This window comes from Stegostoma tigrinum, chromosome 12, assembly GCF_030684315.1.
Source record: "Stegostoma tigrinum isolate sSteTig4 chromosome 12, sSteTig4.hap1, whole genome shotgun sequence".
Taxonomy (NCBI): domain Eukaryota; kingdom Metazoa; phylum Chordata; class Chondrichthyes; order Orectolobiformes; family Stegostomatidae; genus Stegostoma; species Stegostoma tigrinum.
Window position 1 is genome coordinate 32,981,709 of NC_081365.1, and position 16,234 is coordinate 32,997,942.

General features: G+C 38.4%; 1 protein-coding gene across 3 annotated transcripts in view; it reads right to left on the bottom strand.

The window, feature by feature from the left end:
- Positions 1-11,085, bottom strand: part of LOC125457270 (suppressor of tumorigenicity 14 protein-like) — a 132,729-nt gene extending 121,644 nt beyond the window's left edge. For 2 of the 3 annotated variants that reach the window (XM_048541259.2, XM_048541260.2), the window contains exons 1-2: positions 10,844-11,085; positions 1,808-2,054 (exon numbers count right to left, since the gene is read on the bottom strand). In XM_048541259.2, the coding sequence (XP_048397216.1) occupies positions 1,808-2,054; positions 10,844-10,915 (319 nt within the window). In that variant the 5' untranslated portion in view covers positions 10,916-11,085. The remainder of the gene's footprint in view (positions 1-1,807; positions 2,055-10,843) is intronic. The other variant, XM_059650271.1, reaches the window with a different exon arrangement.
- Positions 11,086-16,234: the final 5,149 nt, after the last annotated feature.

The following is a 16,234-nucleotide window of genomic DNA, read 5'->3' on the forward strand; positions in this document are numbered from 1 at the left end:
GTAGATGAAATTTCAGAAAATCACAAAAATGTTAAAATTGGTAGAAACCTGGCTTTGTGGATTCCTGGTCCCATCTACCCATTTAACGATAAAGTACAAATATAACATTTTATTTTTAATACTGAAAAGCATCATCACTTATGTATATAAATACTTGTGTCAGCTGTGGCACAGTTGGTAGTAAAGTTCAGAATAAAGATTTCTCTACAGCATAACAATCATGGTGGGCTCTCCACTATGTGAGCAATTCATTGGTTTTCAGATGATATGTTAAACTGAAGCCCATTCTGCCTGTTCTTACAGGTGTAACAAATTCCATGCAACTGTTTTGAAGATCAAGGGAATTATTCCTTGTGTGCTGGCCAATATTTATCCTTCAATATACATTAATGAAATCTGATTAGCTGATCATTGTCACTGAGTCAGTTGGGGAAGATTGTGGAGCACAAGTTAATTATAACATTTCCTATATCGCATCACAGACTACACTCTAAAAGATACTTCATAGCTGTAAAATACTTTGAGATGTCTGGTGCTCATGGTAAGTGCCTTATAAATGCAAATCTTGCTTTTGAGTACAAGAGTTGGCAGGTCATGTTGCAGTTGTATAGGACTTTGGTTCGGCCACATTTGGAGTACTGTGTACAGTTCTGGTCGCCACATTACCAAAAGGATGTGGATGCTTTGGAGAGGGTGCAGAGGAGGTTCACCAGGATGTTGCCTGGTATGGAGGGTGCTAGTTATGAAGACAGCTTGAATAGATTAGGATTATTTTCATTAGAAAGACGGAGATTGAGGGGGGACCTGATTGAGGTCTACAAAATCATGAGGGGTAGAGACAAGGTGGATAGCAAAAAGCTTTTTCCCAGAGTGGGGGACTCAATTACAAGGGGTCATGAGTTCAAAGTGAGAGGAGGAAAGTTTAAGGGAGATATGTGTGGAAAGCTCTTTACACAGATGGTGGTGGGCGCCTGGAACGCGTTGCCAGTGGAGGTGGTAGACGCAGACACGTTAGCGTCTTTTAAGATATATTTGGACAGGTACATGGATGGGCAGGGAGCAAATGGACATAGACCCTTAGAAAATAGATGACAGGTTAGACAGAGGATCTTGATCGGTGCAGGCTTGGAGGGCCGAAGGGCCTGTTCCTGTGCTGTAGGTTTCTTTGTTTCTTTGTTTGTTTCTCCAACAACAACACAACAGATTAGAAGCTTAACTTCAAAAGAAGCCAAGCTAGTGGACAAACATTAGGAACATACAATCACATGTGCACTATATTGAGAGATGTCCAGTATGTAGTGCACCTTTTGTACGTTGAAATGTTGAAGTTTGTATTCGGGAAACTTCAAAAATATCAGTCAAAAGCATCAGTTAAAATACCTTTGAACATGTCAATGAATCACAGAATCCCTACAGTGTGGGAGCAGGCCATTCAGTCCATACTGCCCTCCAAAGACCATCCCTGTAACCCTGCATTTCCCATGGCTAATACACCTAGCCTACCCATTCCTATACAAAATGGACAATTTAGCATGGCCAATCCACCTAACCTGCACATCTCTGGGCTGTGGAAGGAAACCACTGCACCTGGTAGAAACCTACTCAGACACAGGGAGAATGTACAAACTCCACACAGTTACCTGAGGGTGGAATTGAATTCAGGTGCCTGGCACTATGAGACAGCAGTTCTAGCCACTGAGCCACCATGTCACCCAATGGTAGAGCGTCTTTCTAGATTTCTAAAAATGTTTACTAAGCTTTAAATTACTCCTGTAATGGCACTAGTTGAATTTATAACTTTACTTACAGACAAAATACCACAAAATGGCTGCAGCTCCTCCAAATATGACCAACAGCAAAAGCACGATCAAAACAATTCTTGTTGGATCACATCTCTTAGATTTGTTCAGGAGGCCAATTCCTGGCTGAGTGTAAAGCTGCGTGGATTGTTCAGGAATTGCAGGATTCAAAGATTCATGGCACAATTGTGGGTACTGCGCAGATAAGTGCCGGCTTGATGGACAGCCTGGTGTGGTTAAATCTGCAGGATATACCTGAAAATGATTGTACAATATGTATTGTTCAAGTATTATGGCTAACCTTCTGAAGGTTATACAAAGATAACTTTATTTACTCAAACTTTGGAAAAGGCATAATCATATGGTTTATTTTTATTTGTGGCATATGGTTTAATAATTTGAAAAACATCATGAAACTTTGACAAAACAGCTAAAAGGCACAGTACATAGAGTAGATACCATCACATCCATATCAAAGAGATAGAATAAAGAATAACAAATAACACAACACAAGAACAAGCCTGCACCAACACATTTTGCCCTTCTATATTAAAGGGTTTTTACTTACAAGATCCCCTATCCCTCTATTCCCTTCCTATTCAAGTATTTGTCCAGATATATAAAGGTTACTTAAATTGCTATAAAATGTTTTAAGTATTCAAATTATATTCCTAATGTCATAAAAAGGATCAAAAGGCAAAGTTAAATCCATTGGGTTAAATCTCCTCATGCAGTGAGTTAGTGGCAAGTCAAAATTTCTGTTAATCTATGTGAATCACAGAGCTAACCTTTGGATTTTGTTTGAATGACCATAATGATATATATAGGGTTGATTAGGAAGAAACAATATGGCTGTTGTCAATGGGATTCTATGGTTAAGAGTACAGAATGCTATAATGATCAGCTAATTAAAGACTGACAATCTGTCAACAGAATAGGAGCTATGACGACTAGAGGTGCAGCAGACTCGGTGAAGGGCGGAGTGAGCGGAACTGGGTAATTGGTAAGGGGCCCCAAATTCTAGAAATGTATTCTCGGCTGTTTTACTGAAGCTGAGAAGTGACAGATCATTGCAGACAAAGAACAAAAACTCTAAAAATGTGGTTCAGGTTGAAAGGAGGAAGGTTACTGAATCATTGACAGCAACCTCCACTAGCCCAAGATAGAAAAGGGAGAGATTCAAGAGAGTCCATGCTAAGTAAAAGCACTACTCTCAATACAATAGTTGGAGAGGTTTGACTCAGTGTTTTGTTTCAAAGGTTTTTGTCTTTTCCTCCATATACATAGTTATTTTGATAAAAGAGAGGATCATAACTGCACATCGGTAAGGAATAGTAGAGAAATCTGGGCTGATGTTTTGACAATAAGCAAAGCGTGGCCTACAGGCTCACAGACTGTCCCGTTTCTTAAAGGGAATAAATAAGAGAAAGATCTGTTTCAGTTGCTTAGCTGCCAATTGTTTATCTCTCCCTGGCAACAGTGAGATTAAGTTAGTCTGTTCACAGTCTGTCCTCCAGACAATTCCCATAGATAATAGAATCCTCACAGTGTGGAAACAGACCTTTTGGCCAAACAAGTCCACACTGAGCCTCAGAGCATCCCACATACACCCATCGCCCTATAACCCACCTAATCTACACATCCCTGAACACTACAGCAATTTAGCATGGCTAATCCACCTAGCCTGCACATCTTTGTACTATGGGAGGAAACTGGAGCACCTGGAGGAAACCCACACAGACACGGGGAGAATGTGCAAACTCCACACAGACAGTCGCCTGAGGCTGGAATTGAACTCAAGTCCTTGGCGCTGTGAGGCAGCAGTGTTAACCACTGAGCTACACAATTTGGGTGTCGCCCCAATTAGGGACGGGCAATAAATGCCGGCCTAGCCAGTGATGATCACATCCTGGGGCTTAAATTTTTTTAAAATGTCTTTCATAGAATCATAGCATTTTACAATACAGGAGGTCATTTAACTCATCAAAACTGTACCAGTTCCCAAGTGAGCTGCCCAACTAGTCCCATTTTCTAGCCATTTATATTCATCACTTCCAAACATATGTCCAGCTCTCTTTTGAAATCTCCTGTGGAATCTGCCTCCACCACTCTCTATGGCAGAGCATTCCAAATCCTAACAAGTTTTTCCTCATGTCACTCCTAGCTCTCTTGCTGACAATCCTGAAATTGTGACCTCTATTTAATGACATGGCGACTAATGGTAACAAAAAATTCCTTATCCTGTCAAAATTGTTCATAATTTTGAACAGCTCAATAAGATCACCTTTTAATCTTCTCTGCTCCAAGGAGAATAAGCCCAATTTTTCTCATCCTCTCTTGTATCCAAAATTCCTCATTCCTGGTATCATTCTTCTTTGAACTCTCTCCAGAGTTTTTAACGTACTCCCTTAAATAAAGGTCCCCAGTACTGAACACAACACTCCAACTGTGGTTCAACCAACGATTTGAAGAGGTGAAGCATCATTTCTTTGCTTTTATATTCTATGCTGATATTTATAAACCCAAGGATCCTACAGGCCTTCTTAATAACTGTTTCAACTTGGCTGGTCATCTTCAGAGAATCATGCACGTGAACCCCAAGGTCCCTTTGTACCTGTACTCCCTTCAAAGTTGTAGCATTAAATCTGTATTGTCTCTCTGTGTTTATTCTACCATAATGCGTTATCCCCACATTTCTTTGCAATGAAATTTATCTGCCAGTTATTTTCTCATTTGGCCAACTTGTCAATGTCCTTATGAAGTGACTCAGTATCATCCTTACAATTCATTATTCTCCCACCTTAGTATCAGCTGCAAATTTAGAGATTTTGCTCTTAATGGTCCTCACCAATTTGTATACCCAAATCAGAAAAATTAATACCAATCCCTGGAGAATACCACATTTAATCAATCTCCTGTCTGAGAAATACCCATCTCCATCTAACTTCTGTTTCCTATGTTTTAAACAACTTCTAATCCATACTTCCAAGGACCCACCAATCCCAAACATTTAAAATTAGCTGACTAACTTGCCATGTGGCCCCGAAGCAAATGCTTTCTGCAAGTTCAAGTAGTTCACAACATCTAAAGGGCTACACTCATCCACTGTCTGTGTCACTTTAAAGAACTCAATTAAATTTATTCGACATGATCTGCCCTTGACAAATCCATGTCAACCATCTAGTATTAACCTATTTTTCCTCCAGCTTATAGAAGGGTATATTCACCTTATTCCGTTTTATGGCCTCCATCAGTTTTCCCACGGCTGATCTCAAGCTGACTGGTCTGTAGTTTCTTGGGTTATCCTGTGCCCCTTCCTTAATCAATGGTGTCACATTTGCAATCCTCCTGTCCCCCAAAACTTACGTCGTGTTCAGAGGGCTGGAAAGTTTCTGTCAATGGTTTTGTTCAATCCCGAGGTGAGCATCTGACCTCATATCCATGCTATCAACAAGATCACCAATTTTCACCTTCAAAATGTTGCTTGGTTTCACCTCATGTACTGCTCAACCACTCTTCCATGCAACTATTACCTCTGAGGTTGCTGACGTGCTCACCGAGTGGCTCGTTCTCAATCAGCTGTTTTGTCACCATGCTAGGTGACATCATCAGTGGAGCCTCCTATGAAGTTCTAGTGCTTTTCTCTCTGATGTGTTCGGGTTGTCCCCTTTGTTCCTTCTGTGTAGTGTGGGAATTATAGTTTGTCAGATGGCTTGCTGTGTTTTGTCTGTGAGTCTGTTGTCTTTTAATATAGTCTCCAGGGAGGCCATGAAGTCTGTTCTGATTGCATCTTTATGGCTATAGTTCAGTCTGCGTAATAGGACAGCTTTCTCAGTTTCGTCAGAGGCTCCAATGATGATGTCACCTAGCATGGTGATGAAGCATCTGAACGAGAACAAGTCAGCACGGTGAGCAAGTCAACAACCTCACCCACAACCCGAGCTACAGATCTCTGCCTACATTTTAAACTGTTACTTATACTTGATTATTTTAATGCACTCCTTGTTGTACCCTCCATAAACTTGAAGTTATCCAAAACACTGCTGTTCAGTTTGAACTCACTGCCATCCCTGTTCCCCTATTAACCCTAGCTTACTAAACTATGCTAGCTCCCAGTGACCATCTTGATTGAAAATTCTCATCTGTGTTTCCAAATCCTTCCATGAACTCAGCCATTCCTTCATCCATATTATCGTCAACCTCCATTCACCCCGAGATATCAGCACACCTAATTTCGGCTTCTTGTGCATTTCAGTTATAACTGCTTCACCAGCAATAGCCATCCTTCCAGTTGACCAGGCCACAAGCTCAGGAACCCATCCCTACACCTCTCTGTCCTATTTTCCTATTAGGGTGTATATCGGTCAATTCCATCCTTTGAGGCTCAGGAAGCCACTAAAAAGAAATAGTTCTGTATAAATGTGGAATGTGAAGCCGAGAATTCTATGTTAAGTTGGATTCTTTTGAATAGAAATTACAATTATACATCTTCAGCTAGACAGAACACTTTGAAATAAAAATGTCAGCATATATGGCCATTTCATATTCTATGTTTCGAACACATTTCATTTTCTGAGAGTTTGCTCTTCAAGTACATAAACAATTTAACTGTGACAATATAAGAAGAAAAGTTAACACTTGCTTTAATACTGGAACTGACTTCATTGTCATTCAGAAACTGAACTTATGATGCAATACACACAAAGCTTTGGAGGAATAAAGGAAACATAAAATTAAGCACATATTAAATATGCATATCTAAATATTATTCAAAATTGTACAACTGTCTGCCTTTCTAGCCCTCATTGCCATTATTTCCACCATTTTTCAGTAATGGTTTTATTTCAATCTTCACTTGTATTAAGTTACTTTTTAAGGTATTGGAAGTATCATATTAATAACTCTCACTAGCCATTAAACAGCTCTTCAACCCCAATCCCTTTTCCTCACCATTTGCAGTTTCACTTACTTATGGCATTTTGATTGATTACGGGTCTTCCATGTTAGGATTCCTTCGGCAAACAACTTTTTCAATTGTTGGAAAACTACTTCTCACCACCTTCTGTATTGTGCTTCTGCAACTCCAATCTTTTCCTTGATTCATTCTGTTGCCTCTATCTTCCAATTTAGAGTTTTTTTTTCCTCCACTAACTGCATTACTTCAAACAGTGATCTGGGCACTTTTGCAAACTGTTTTCCTCCACAGGAAAAGGTTTTAAAACTTTCCAATCGTGCAGTACTTTTTTTCAACTTTTCAAGTAATTATCCAATTCCCTTTTGGAAATCATAACTAAACTTGCCTCAAACACATTCTCAGATACTACATTCCAGATTTTAACCTTCTAAGTTCGTAAAAAGGTTTAATTTGTCTATTCATGCTATTTTGTCATACACTTAAATCAGAGTCATCCAGTTCTTGACTCTTCCACCAATTGGAACTGTTTCTCCCTATCTATTCCATCCAGGCTCTTGATTTTTTTTTCAATCTTTATCAAACTTCTCGTCAATCTTCTCATCTCTATATACAATCCTTCAATCTAAACACGTTACTAAAGTTTTCATCCTGAAACTACTCATTTCATTTTTATCTGAACCCTGTCTAATGCATTCACAAGGTTCTTTAAACGTATTGCCCAGAACGAGACACAATACTCAAAGTAAGTGTTAATCAGTGTTTCATAATGGTTCACAATAACCGCTTTGTTTTTGTACTCTACATTCCTATTACAAAGCCCACAATCCTATATGGCTGATTAACTACTTTTTTCACTTGCCTTGTGTTCTTCAATGATATATATACATATACCCACAGGTCCTTAGCTTGTTATACCCTTTGTATTAAGTTGCTTGGCTTCCTCCAAAAAGGCATCTCGTCAAAATTCTCTGCATTAAATTCCATCGGCTACATTTCCATCCAATCCACCAGCTGTCTACGTCCTTTTGAAGTCTACTACTATCTTTCTGACAGTTCAAAATTCACTGAAATTTCTTTGCTGCTGGACAAAAGATAACTATTTAAACAGCATCCAAATCCATGTATTTAGTGACAGCTTTATTTTAGCTAGTTGCACTCCCTAAAACTCATCCCATTGACCATAAGCTCCTAAATTAATACAAATTCATGCCATCGCTTGTTCCCTTATTCCATTAAGTCGCAGGCATTTCTTCAGTTCGTATTAGATGTTAACGCATTTCCTGTTTCTTTTATAAATAAACATACATAAAAATGAAAAAAAAACTAAACATACAAAATGACAACATACTACAGATCCACTTTTTTCATTGCACATTAAAATTCCAAGCGTATTTTTCCCAGTCCAAAAGTTGCTTAGAACTCACAACTTTCTTTGCAAAATAATCAGATAGCTGACTGCTGCTATTGACTCATTTCAATTTGGTGATTTCTCCATCTCTAGCATCTGTTTTAAATCACACAAATTATTATCAATGTAGCACTCAATGGTTATTGCTGCTAAATCTCTTTCTAGAATTGTTTTCCATATTATGGTGACGAAAAATGTCATGTGTTCTGCTTCACCAAGGACAAGAGTGTCGGCTGCCACGGTACTTTGTATTGCTGTCTGCTCCTTTTACCTTCCCAAGTGAAAGGGCAACACTTACTTTGGTTTCTTACAACAAAAATTATATTCCCTGCAGCACTTCAGCATCCATCACACATATTTGCATAAGATTTGCATAAGTAGCTGCATTAAAAACAAGATTTATGTTCCTGGAATTTCCCAATGCTGTAAAGTTCAAAATGCAAAGCTCCATCTTAATGTTTTCAATGTTTTGTACACTTGAATATTATCTTGCATCTTATGATTTTTCATTGTTGAACTTAACTCTAACAGTCATATCAGAATCAAAACATTAACTCTATTTGTTTCTCCACAGATGCTGCCAGAACTGTTGCATTTCTCCAGCATTCCCGATGTTTATTTCAAATTTCCAGGTTCCACAACATTTTGCTTTTATTCTAACACATCAAGATAGTCTTGTTTGGGTGAAAGGCCAACTCAATTATTCAATAAAACTTCACAATTCCTCCATTTCAATTTTGTGAAGCCCTGCTTTGACAAATGGAGCCAATATTTTCCCAATAAGATTGGTAACATAAAGTGACATTGATCTTCAACTCAATGTATATAAAAGAGCCAAAAGCTTGACTTCCAATTTTGAATTCTTCTTTAAGCCCAATTGTAACAGTGTTTTCAAATTCACTGCTCCCACCCCACAAAAAAAATCTCCATGGATCATAAAGATGCCTGAAAAGAACTCCTTTTTAAACCAATAAAACATGGCAGAGTCAGCTTTTAACTGAAGGCAACTCAAATTTAATCAGGCAGGCCTTATTGAAAAGCACCAAACTCTAGATGTATCATTTAGGCCATACGTATAATTACTTAATCACCAAAATGTCCCTACTGTGTTTGGTGCCTCGTCTGAAGGACCAAGAAGCACTTCACTTGATCTGATTTCCCAACAGATATGCAGCTTTAATACCAATTGACTTACATTCCCAAGTATTTGCTGCTAACAGAAAAAAATCAAAATTGCTTTTCCTGCCATCTGTGAGTCTACTATTGCATCAGTCCCCAGTTTTTCTTCAAAACCTTGTGCTGCTATCCTTATTTTATCATTAGAAGTACCATCTGGTGTCACCCAAACTTGTGCATATCTACCTATGTGAAAGGCCTGTTGTCCTCAATGTGGCACCTCACTGTGCAATCCAAACCATCTCCAGTTCTATAGTTCTTGTTTTTTGACATGTTTTATTAGGTCATCTTCTAGTTTGTTCGGTGGATACTAAAACGTCCTGATGGCATGTGCTTCTGCTTCTGGTGATATTCTTGTTTTTTCTCATAAAATAAATGTTTAATTTCTGATGGATGAAAGGATTTTGGAAGTGTAGCTTCAAGTGTTGCATCATCATGCAAGAACTCCTTACAGATGTCTTTTTCTCCCATTTTTTAGATTTGCTGCACAAAAAAAACTCTTTGACTCAATGGTCCGTGTTCCCCATATTTTTCTCCCATCTCCTGCAGACACAATTCCTCAAGTTATATCAACTCTTCAATATACTACCCAAAGTAGTCTTCATGTGTCAGTGATTATGGAGGCTAATTCATCAATGGAGGCATCAACAGGGATGTCTTCTTCCTACATCTACACATATTTTGGAGTTATAACACTTTTCTGATCTCACTTCAACAACATTGCAGCCATCTTTTCCAACTATAATTCTGTGATCAGACAAGGACTTATTGATAACTTCTGGTCTGCGCTGATTACAACAGATAGTATGCTTAGCCAGTAGGCTACCATTAGAATTGATCTCATTAGTAATTTTCTGAAATTGAAAAAGGATAGAAGTGCATGTAAAACTATTACCAGTTGATTTTTAATCGGCAACACTGCCGTGTTTGGCAAGTAAAAGGGAAACACATATATCACTTTGTAGTCCCTTTTGTCAATCAACACAAATAGTTATTCCAAGTACATATGGTACATTTTTGATTTCTCAGTATAAGCTCTCAAAATATTCTTAAGAATACAACATAGAGGCCTTCGGCTAACTTGTTAAAGTTGCTACTGCAGCATTAACCTCTACTTAATGTAACCGGATGGTATTGAGCCAATTCAATTGGTGGATTATGTCCGAAATTCAGATTGGACTGAAAAGAAAAAGATGTGAGAATGAAAAGGCTAGGCGAGGACGCCGAGAAAGATGAGACGTACAGCTCAGAGGTGCTTTGAAAAGTGAGCATTTGACACCAGGCAGCGGTGCTCAACTTAGCATGACCCGTAATCTAAAGAACCACAACATTTAACTTTGCTCCCAAAATCATTATGCACAACTTATGTCAAAGTTGCATGTCCTTAATTAATGAATACTTTAACATTAAAAAGATATACTGGTCAGTCATCATGCGTGCCCATTTGACTTCGGTTCATTTCTTCAGAAAGAAAAAAAAGCACCTCGGATGTTTTCACAAGTAGGAGAAACATTTTTCTTCCCTCAGGGAATTCCTTTCACTCACCTGGTTGCTGCAGACAGCGGGAGGCAAGCTTTGACTGGAACAAGTAAAGCGCTCAGCAGCTTCTCCTCTCATTTTCCACGCAAAATTTCGAAACGAAGGGAAAAAAAACAAAAGCAAAAATCGCTTCACTTTGTTTCGTTACTGTTACATTTCTTTGCGAATCACCGGCCGGCGTAACTGTGGAAACAATTTCTTTTTGATTCTTTCTCCTCTTGCAGTTGGAAGCGGGTCGGGTTACCACAAACACATCCTGAGGGAGGGGAAAGGGAGGAATTCTCCGCTTGGGGAGGGGTTTTTTTCGGTTGAGCTGCTGCTGCCGCCGGCCACACAAACGCGTGAGAACAAGCTCTGGCTCCCAGTCCTCAGCAAAATCACAGCATTTTATTGAGAAGAATCCTTGTGGATGTGTTGAAACCGATTGGGACTCAAGCCTGAGGAATAACCCAGGCCAGATCCAACTCTGATGAAGGGTCTAGGCCCGAAACGTCAGCTTTTGTGCTCCTAAGATGCTGCTTGGCCTGCTGTGTTCATCCAGCTCCACACTCTGTTATCTCAGATTCTCCAGCATCTGCAGCCCCATTATCTCAGATCCAACTCCTCCAGTCTTGGTTAGGCTTTCTTTTCAACCCACATTAGACCTGGTCTGGAGATAATGGGAACTGCAGATGCTGGAGAATTCGAGATGACAAAATGTCCTGGTTTTCAGACGTGCCATTTTCCATTCTGCACCACAGCCTTAATGGACTGTACCAATTCTAGCTTTCCCAAACTAATCAAACACAACTGCGAAGCCAGCCCGACTTCCCCATAGCCTGAGCTGAAAGGACATGCAACTCTAGTATATGTGCCTAAAAGCAATTATATTACCTTCCTATTTCTAACTTTCCAACCTTAGCTAAGCTTCAGTTAGAACTTCAGCCAAATTATGTTGAACGCCTCATTGATGGTGTGTGAGCACGTGCTTTTGAGGAATTAGATATTCAATCCTCACACAGATCCAGCTGGATTCCTACTAAACCAATATCGACCCCTGGTCCTTTGATGCTGCCTGGCCTACTGTGATCCTCCAGCTCCACACTGCGTTATCTCTGACTCCAGCATCAGCAGTTCTTCATAACTCAACTCCTGTATGTCTTATTAATTGAAGGTGCAATGGGGAGTGGATATTTTAGAAAATAAACTTGCCAAATTAAATTGATTACATCTTCCCTAGGATGTAGCTTTTCATGGTTCAACAAAGTTCAATAAAGTGATCAGTGCCATTTTAATGAGATTGTTTTCACCAAAGTTCCCACCTCTTTGAAACATGGAATACCAATACAATCTTAAATCAGTAAAAAAATCTCAAAGTCCCAGGTTATAAGAGAACTAGATTGGAAATTATGAAAGGAAAACAAACTAGTCATAACATAATAAACTCATTGTTCATTTCTTCCTGGTGAAGAAAATAATTTGGTGGTGAATTGTAATTTTAACACTGCCTCCTGCCATTATGCATCAGGAAATCAGCATCCCATTCTGTCCATTGGTGTGTACACACAATGTCATGAATGCTTACTACAGCTTACTTACTCTTTGTTGCCCTGTTCACTGCCCCCATTCACACCTTCACCTTTATTTGCTGCTTCATTCTCTGCTTTGTTCAGCACCCTGGTACCAACCAGTGTCTGCCCTTCCCTGTATCTGAATGGCTAACCTGCTCCCTTTCACTCGCTCTTTTCTCCTACTCACCAGCCAACTCATGATCGACAGCAAAGGAGCAGAAGGAAAGCAATGAGGAGCCCACAGCAGGGGGGCCCATTATCTCTACACTTACTCCCAATTTCAATAATTTTCTATCAATCTTTAAAGCTTGAATTTCAATTTTAAAAATCTCTTACGAGGCATTTTATCACATGTATTTGGAAAGTCAATACTAGAAACATCTATAGACATTTCCCTGTCTACTACTTTAGTCATCAATTCAAGAATTTCAAACAAATTTATGAGGCATGCCTAGAGTTTAAAAATTTATGTCTGTTCTTTCTGATCAGCTTAATATTTAGAAAATATTCAATCATTGTATCCACAAATATAGACATTTCAAATTTCCAACATGTTGGGTTAACTGGTCAGTAAATTCCTGGTTTCCCTTTCTCACCCTTCTTATGTAGTAAGATAGATTTTCTAAGCTAAAGGAATGGATCCTGAATCAAAAGAACTTGAAAGTTAAATAGTAATAACACATTTTATATTTATCCATTGTTAAAATGTAACATTAGTTATAAAGCCAATTTTTATTACAGTGCGCAATAAAGTTTTGCAAAAATGCAGCTCTGCTGTAGGTAGCACACAAAGAAGGAATTGTCAGCATATTGCATCATGTGTTATGAACTCACTTTGAACCACATTGAAATCACAGAATTTACATTTATTTAAAATACATACTTACAGAGTGGAAACATGTCACATTTACATGAAGGACAAATGCACTCAAAGTTAAGCAGCATCCTCATGGGTCTACTTATCACAAACTGTGTTTCAAAAATTGGAGGAGAAAAAGATAACACTGGAAATGTATTGCAAAACTGCAAAGATATTATGAATAAATAAAGTATCATTCCATTTGAAAAATACATATAGATATTCTCATAAATCCAATGTGCCTTTTCAACTGAGTAGAATATGCATACAACACTTTAATATATCACAGCAAATCCATTTCACATTTTCTCTGAAAACTCCTGTTCCTTGTTGGGGTATATATCTTTGAAATAGATATAGCAGACCGTCTTTGAGAGGAACCATCAATGAAAAGATGGCTGAAAGATAAGTTAATATTCCAAAATAAATATGAGTCACATAAGTTAACTCTAAATGGCATTGTCCCAGAACTCTGAGGCTCAGGCTTGCTGGCTTTATGTACATCTGTTGGATCAAATTGATTAGAGGAATCAGTCTAATATCCTTGATAACACAGAATCCCTACAGTGTGGGGACAGGCCATTCAGCCCATGAACAGCATCCCGCCCAGACTTACCCCCAACCCCACCCTATCCCTGTGTTTCCCATGGCTAATCCACCTAACCTACACATCTCCACACACTATGGGCAATTTAGCATGGCCAATCCAACTAACCTGCTCATCTTTGGATTATGGGAAGGAACCTACACAGACAAGGGGAGAACGTGCAAACTCCACACAGTCATCTGATGCTGGAATTGGACCTAGGTCCCTGGTACTATGAGGCAGCAGTGCTAACCACTGAGCCACTCCTTGTCTATGGATGACATGGAAATTACAGAAAGCTCACAAGAAGTATGAATAAATTATCACTTGTATCTAATGGGCAATGAAACTGAATATGCTGCAAACCTTCAGCCAGGAATTACTGAAATGTTTTGATGTAACTAAGATGTGAAAGTAGTGTGCATGATTTCCTCTGCGAAATTTGCACAATCAACTTAAAACCTTTTTATGCTTAAATGTTGCTATGTGCATGTTCCCTCAATCTTTTGGACAACTAAGACATGTCTACTGAAACCTTCTACTGTTTATTTACATTGCTACTCTCCCATGCAAAAGGATAACTTGCACATTTACTGGATTAGAGCAACTAACGTATTTGCATAGATTCATCTCAATTGGCTTAGACTTTAACAGGCCTGAAGCCACTGATATCAGCCCAGCTGGGATGTTTGGAATTTGTCTGCAATTTCTTCAACATTTATTTAAAAAGTCTCACTGCGCTTTGCACCATAGTTTGCCAAAGTGCTCTCTTGGCTTGCGTCAAGTCCCACTGTGTCTGTACATGCAGGGCTACATAATATGGAATAGCTTTCCTTGTAGGTGCACTCTGCAAAATAATGGAAGAGAGAGAGCAGCAGATACAAGAAAATCAAAGGATACAACATTGCAAAAGACAGTTTTCTAGAACTATTACCCCCTTGGTCACACTTCATTTGTGCCAATAACATACCAGTTCTTGAGTTTCACACAGCCCAAATTTCCTTTGGTATTCCTTACCTAAGTTCCTTTAAGCAAGGCCAGCATAGAAATGGGTATAAATTTCAAAATGAATACCGTTCAAGAAACTCTGGCCTTTTAAAGATTGCAACTATCATGTGGCATTTGGTATATTTACATGCAGACTTTTGCAACTATTTTCTCACGAAATAACCTTGAAGGAGAAACATTTAATCAACAACATTGAGAACTGTGGAGTAATTCTTTGCTTTTAGGTATAATTTGGATCTTGTTATCTGTGTTGTCAATGAAATTCAGATACTTGCTGCAGCTACTAATTTAAGATCAATTAATTTGTTTTGACAATTGTATGGGAATTACTGAATGCATCAGTCAGCTCAGTTGGCTGCATGTACAGTTTGCAATGCAGAGTCACCATGAAGGTCCTACCTTCTCAACCTTGCCCATCGCCAGAGCTATGGTGACCCTCAGGTTAAACTCTACAGTTGTCTCTCTCTAAAGAGGAAGGAATCCCATAGTCCTCTTACCTATTTATTGAACCTTATAAACTGTATTAGATTTTTTGATTACAATTATCAAAATGTGTGATCTCTTTTCAAGTGTAAATACCACCAGAATTACTCTAAAAATAAGAATATTAGTGACAATGTATGTTTATAAAATAAACTCAGAATGGAACAAGCATGTCTACTCCTGTTTCCTTAGACCTATAGTTTTATTTGGTACCATTTCGTGGAGCGTAACTTGAAATGATAACAGATTGCATATCTATATTAAAATGTCGACTGACTCAGCATTGGAGTAATTGCTATAATCTGTAACTCTTCGTATGACAATCTAAAGAGGCTTTAATACCAATAAATTGTCTTGCCAAAGGCACCACTTGTATCTACACATAGCCATTTACAAGGCGAAACATTTTATGGGAGAATTGAGGAGGCACCAAAAATAAGGAAGGAAGTTAGTGAATTGAGGCAAAAAGATGAATATTTTGAAGCAGGAGAGAGATATTGTTGCCTTCATGTTTTCTTTTCCACACCTCAACATTATAACATAATTTTGTCCAACTACTGAATGGGTTATAGGCCCTGTGATATTGGAAGAAATGGAAAATGGAGTTTGTTTAAAATTGTGTTAATTTTTAAGTTAAATTTGACAAAACAGCTGTTTAGTCTGAAAGTACTTTTAACTTGAGATTTGGCTGAAACGTTTTACCCAATATCAATGACATATCAGTTCACAATCATAAATGTGATACTTCTAACAATGATTACTATGTTCAGAATAAAGACATTGTGGTAACTAATTATTAAACAGTAAAGTTTATGCATTTACCTAGTGTAGATAGTTCTACACATTGTCCGTTTTCAAAGAATTTATCTTTTTTTTAGATACTTCTGAAATATTGGATTTGAAAACCTTTA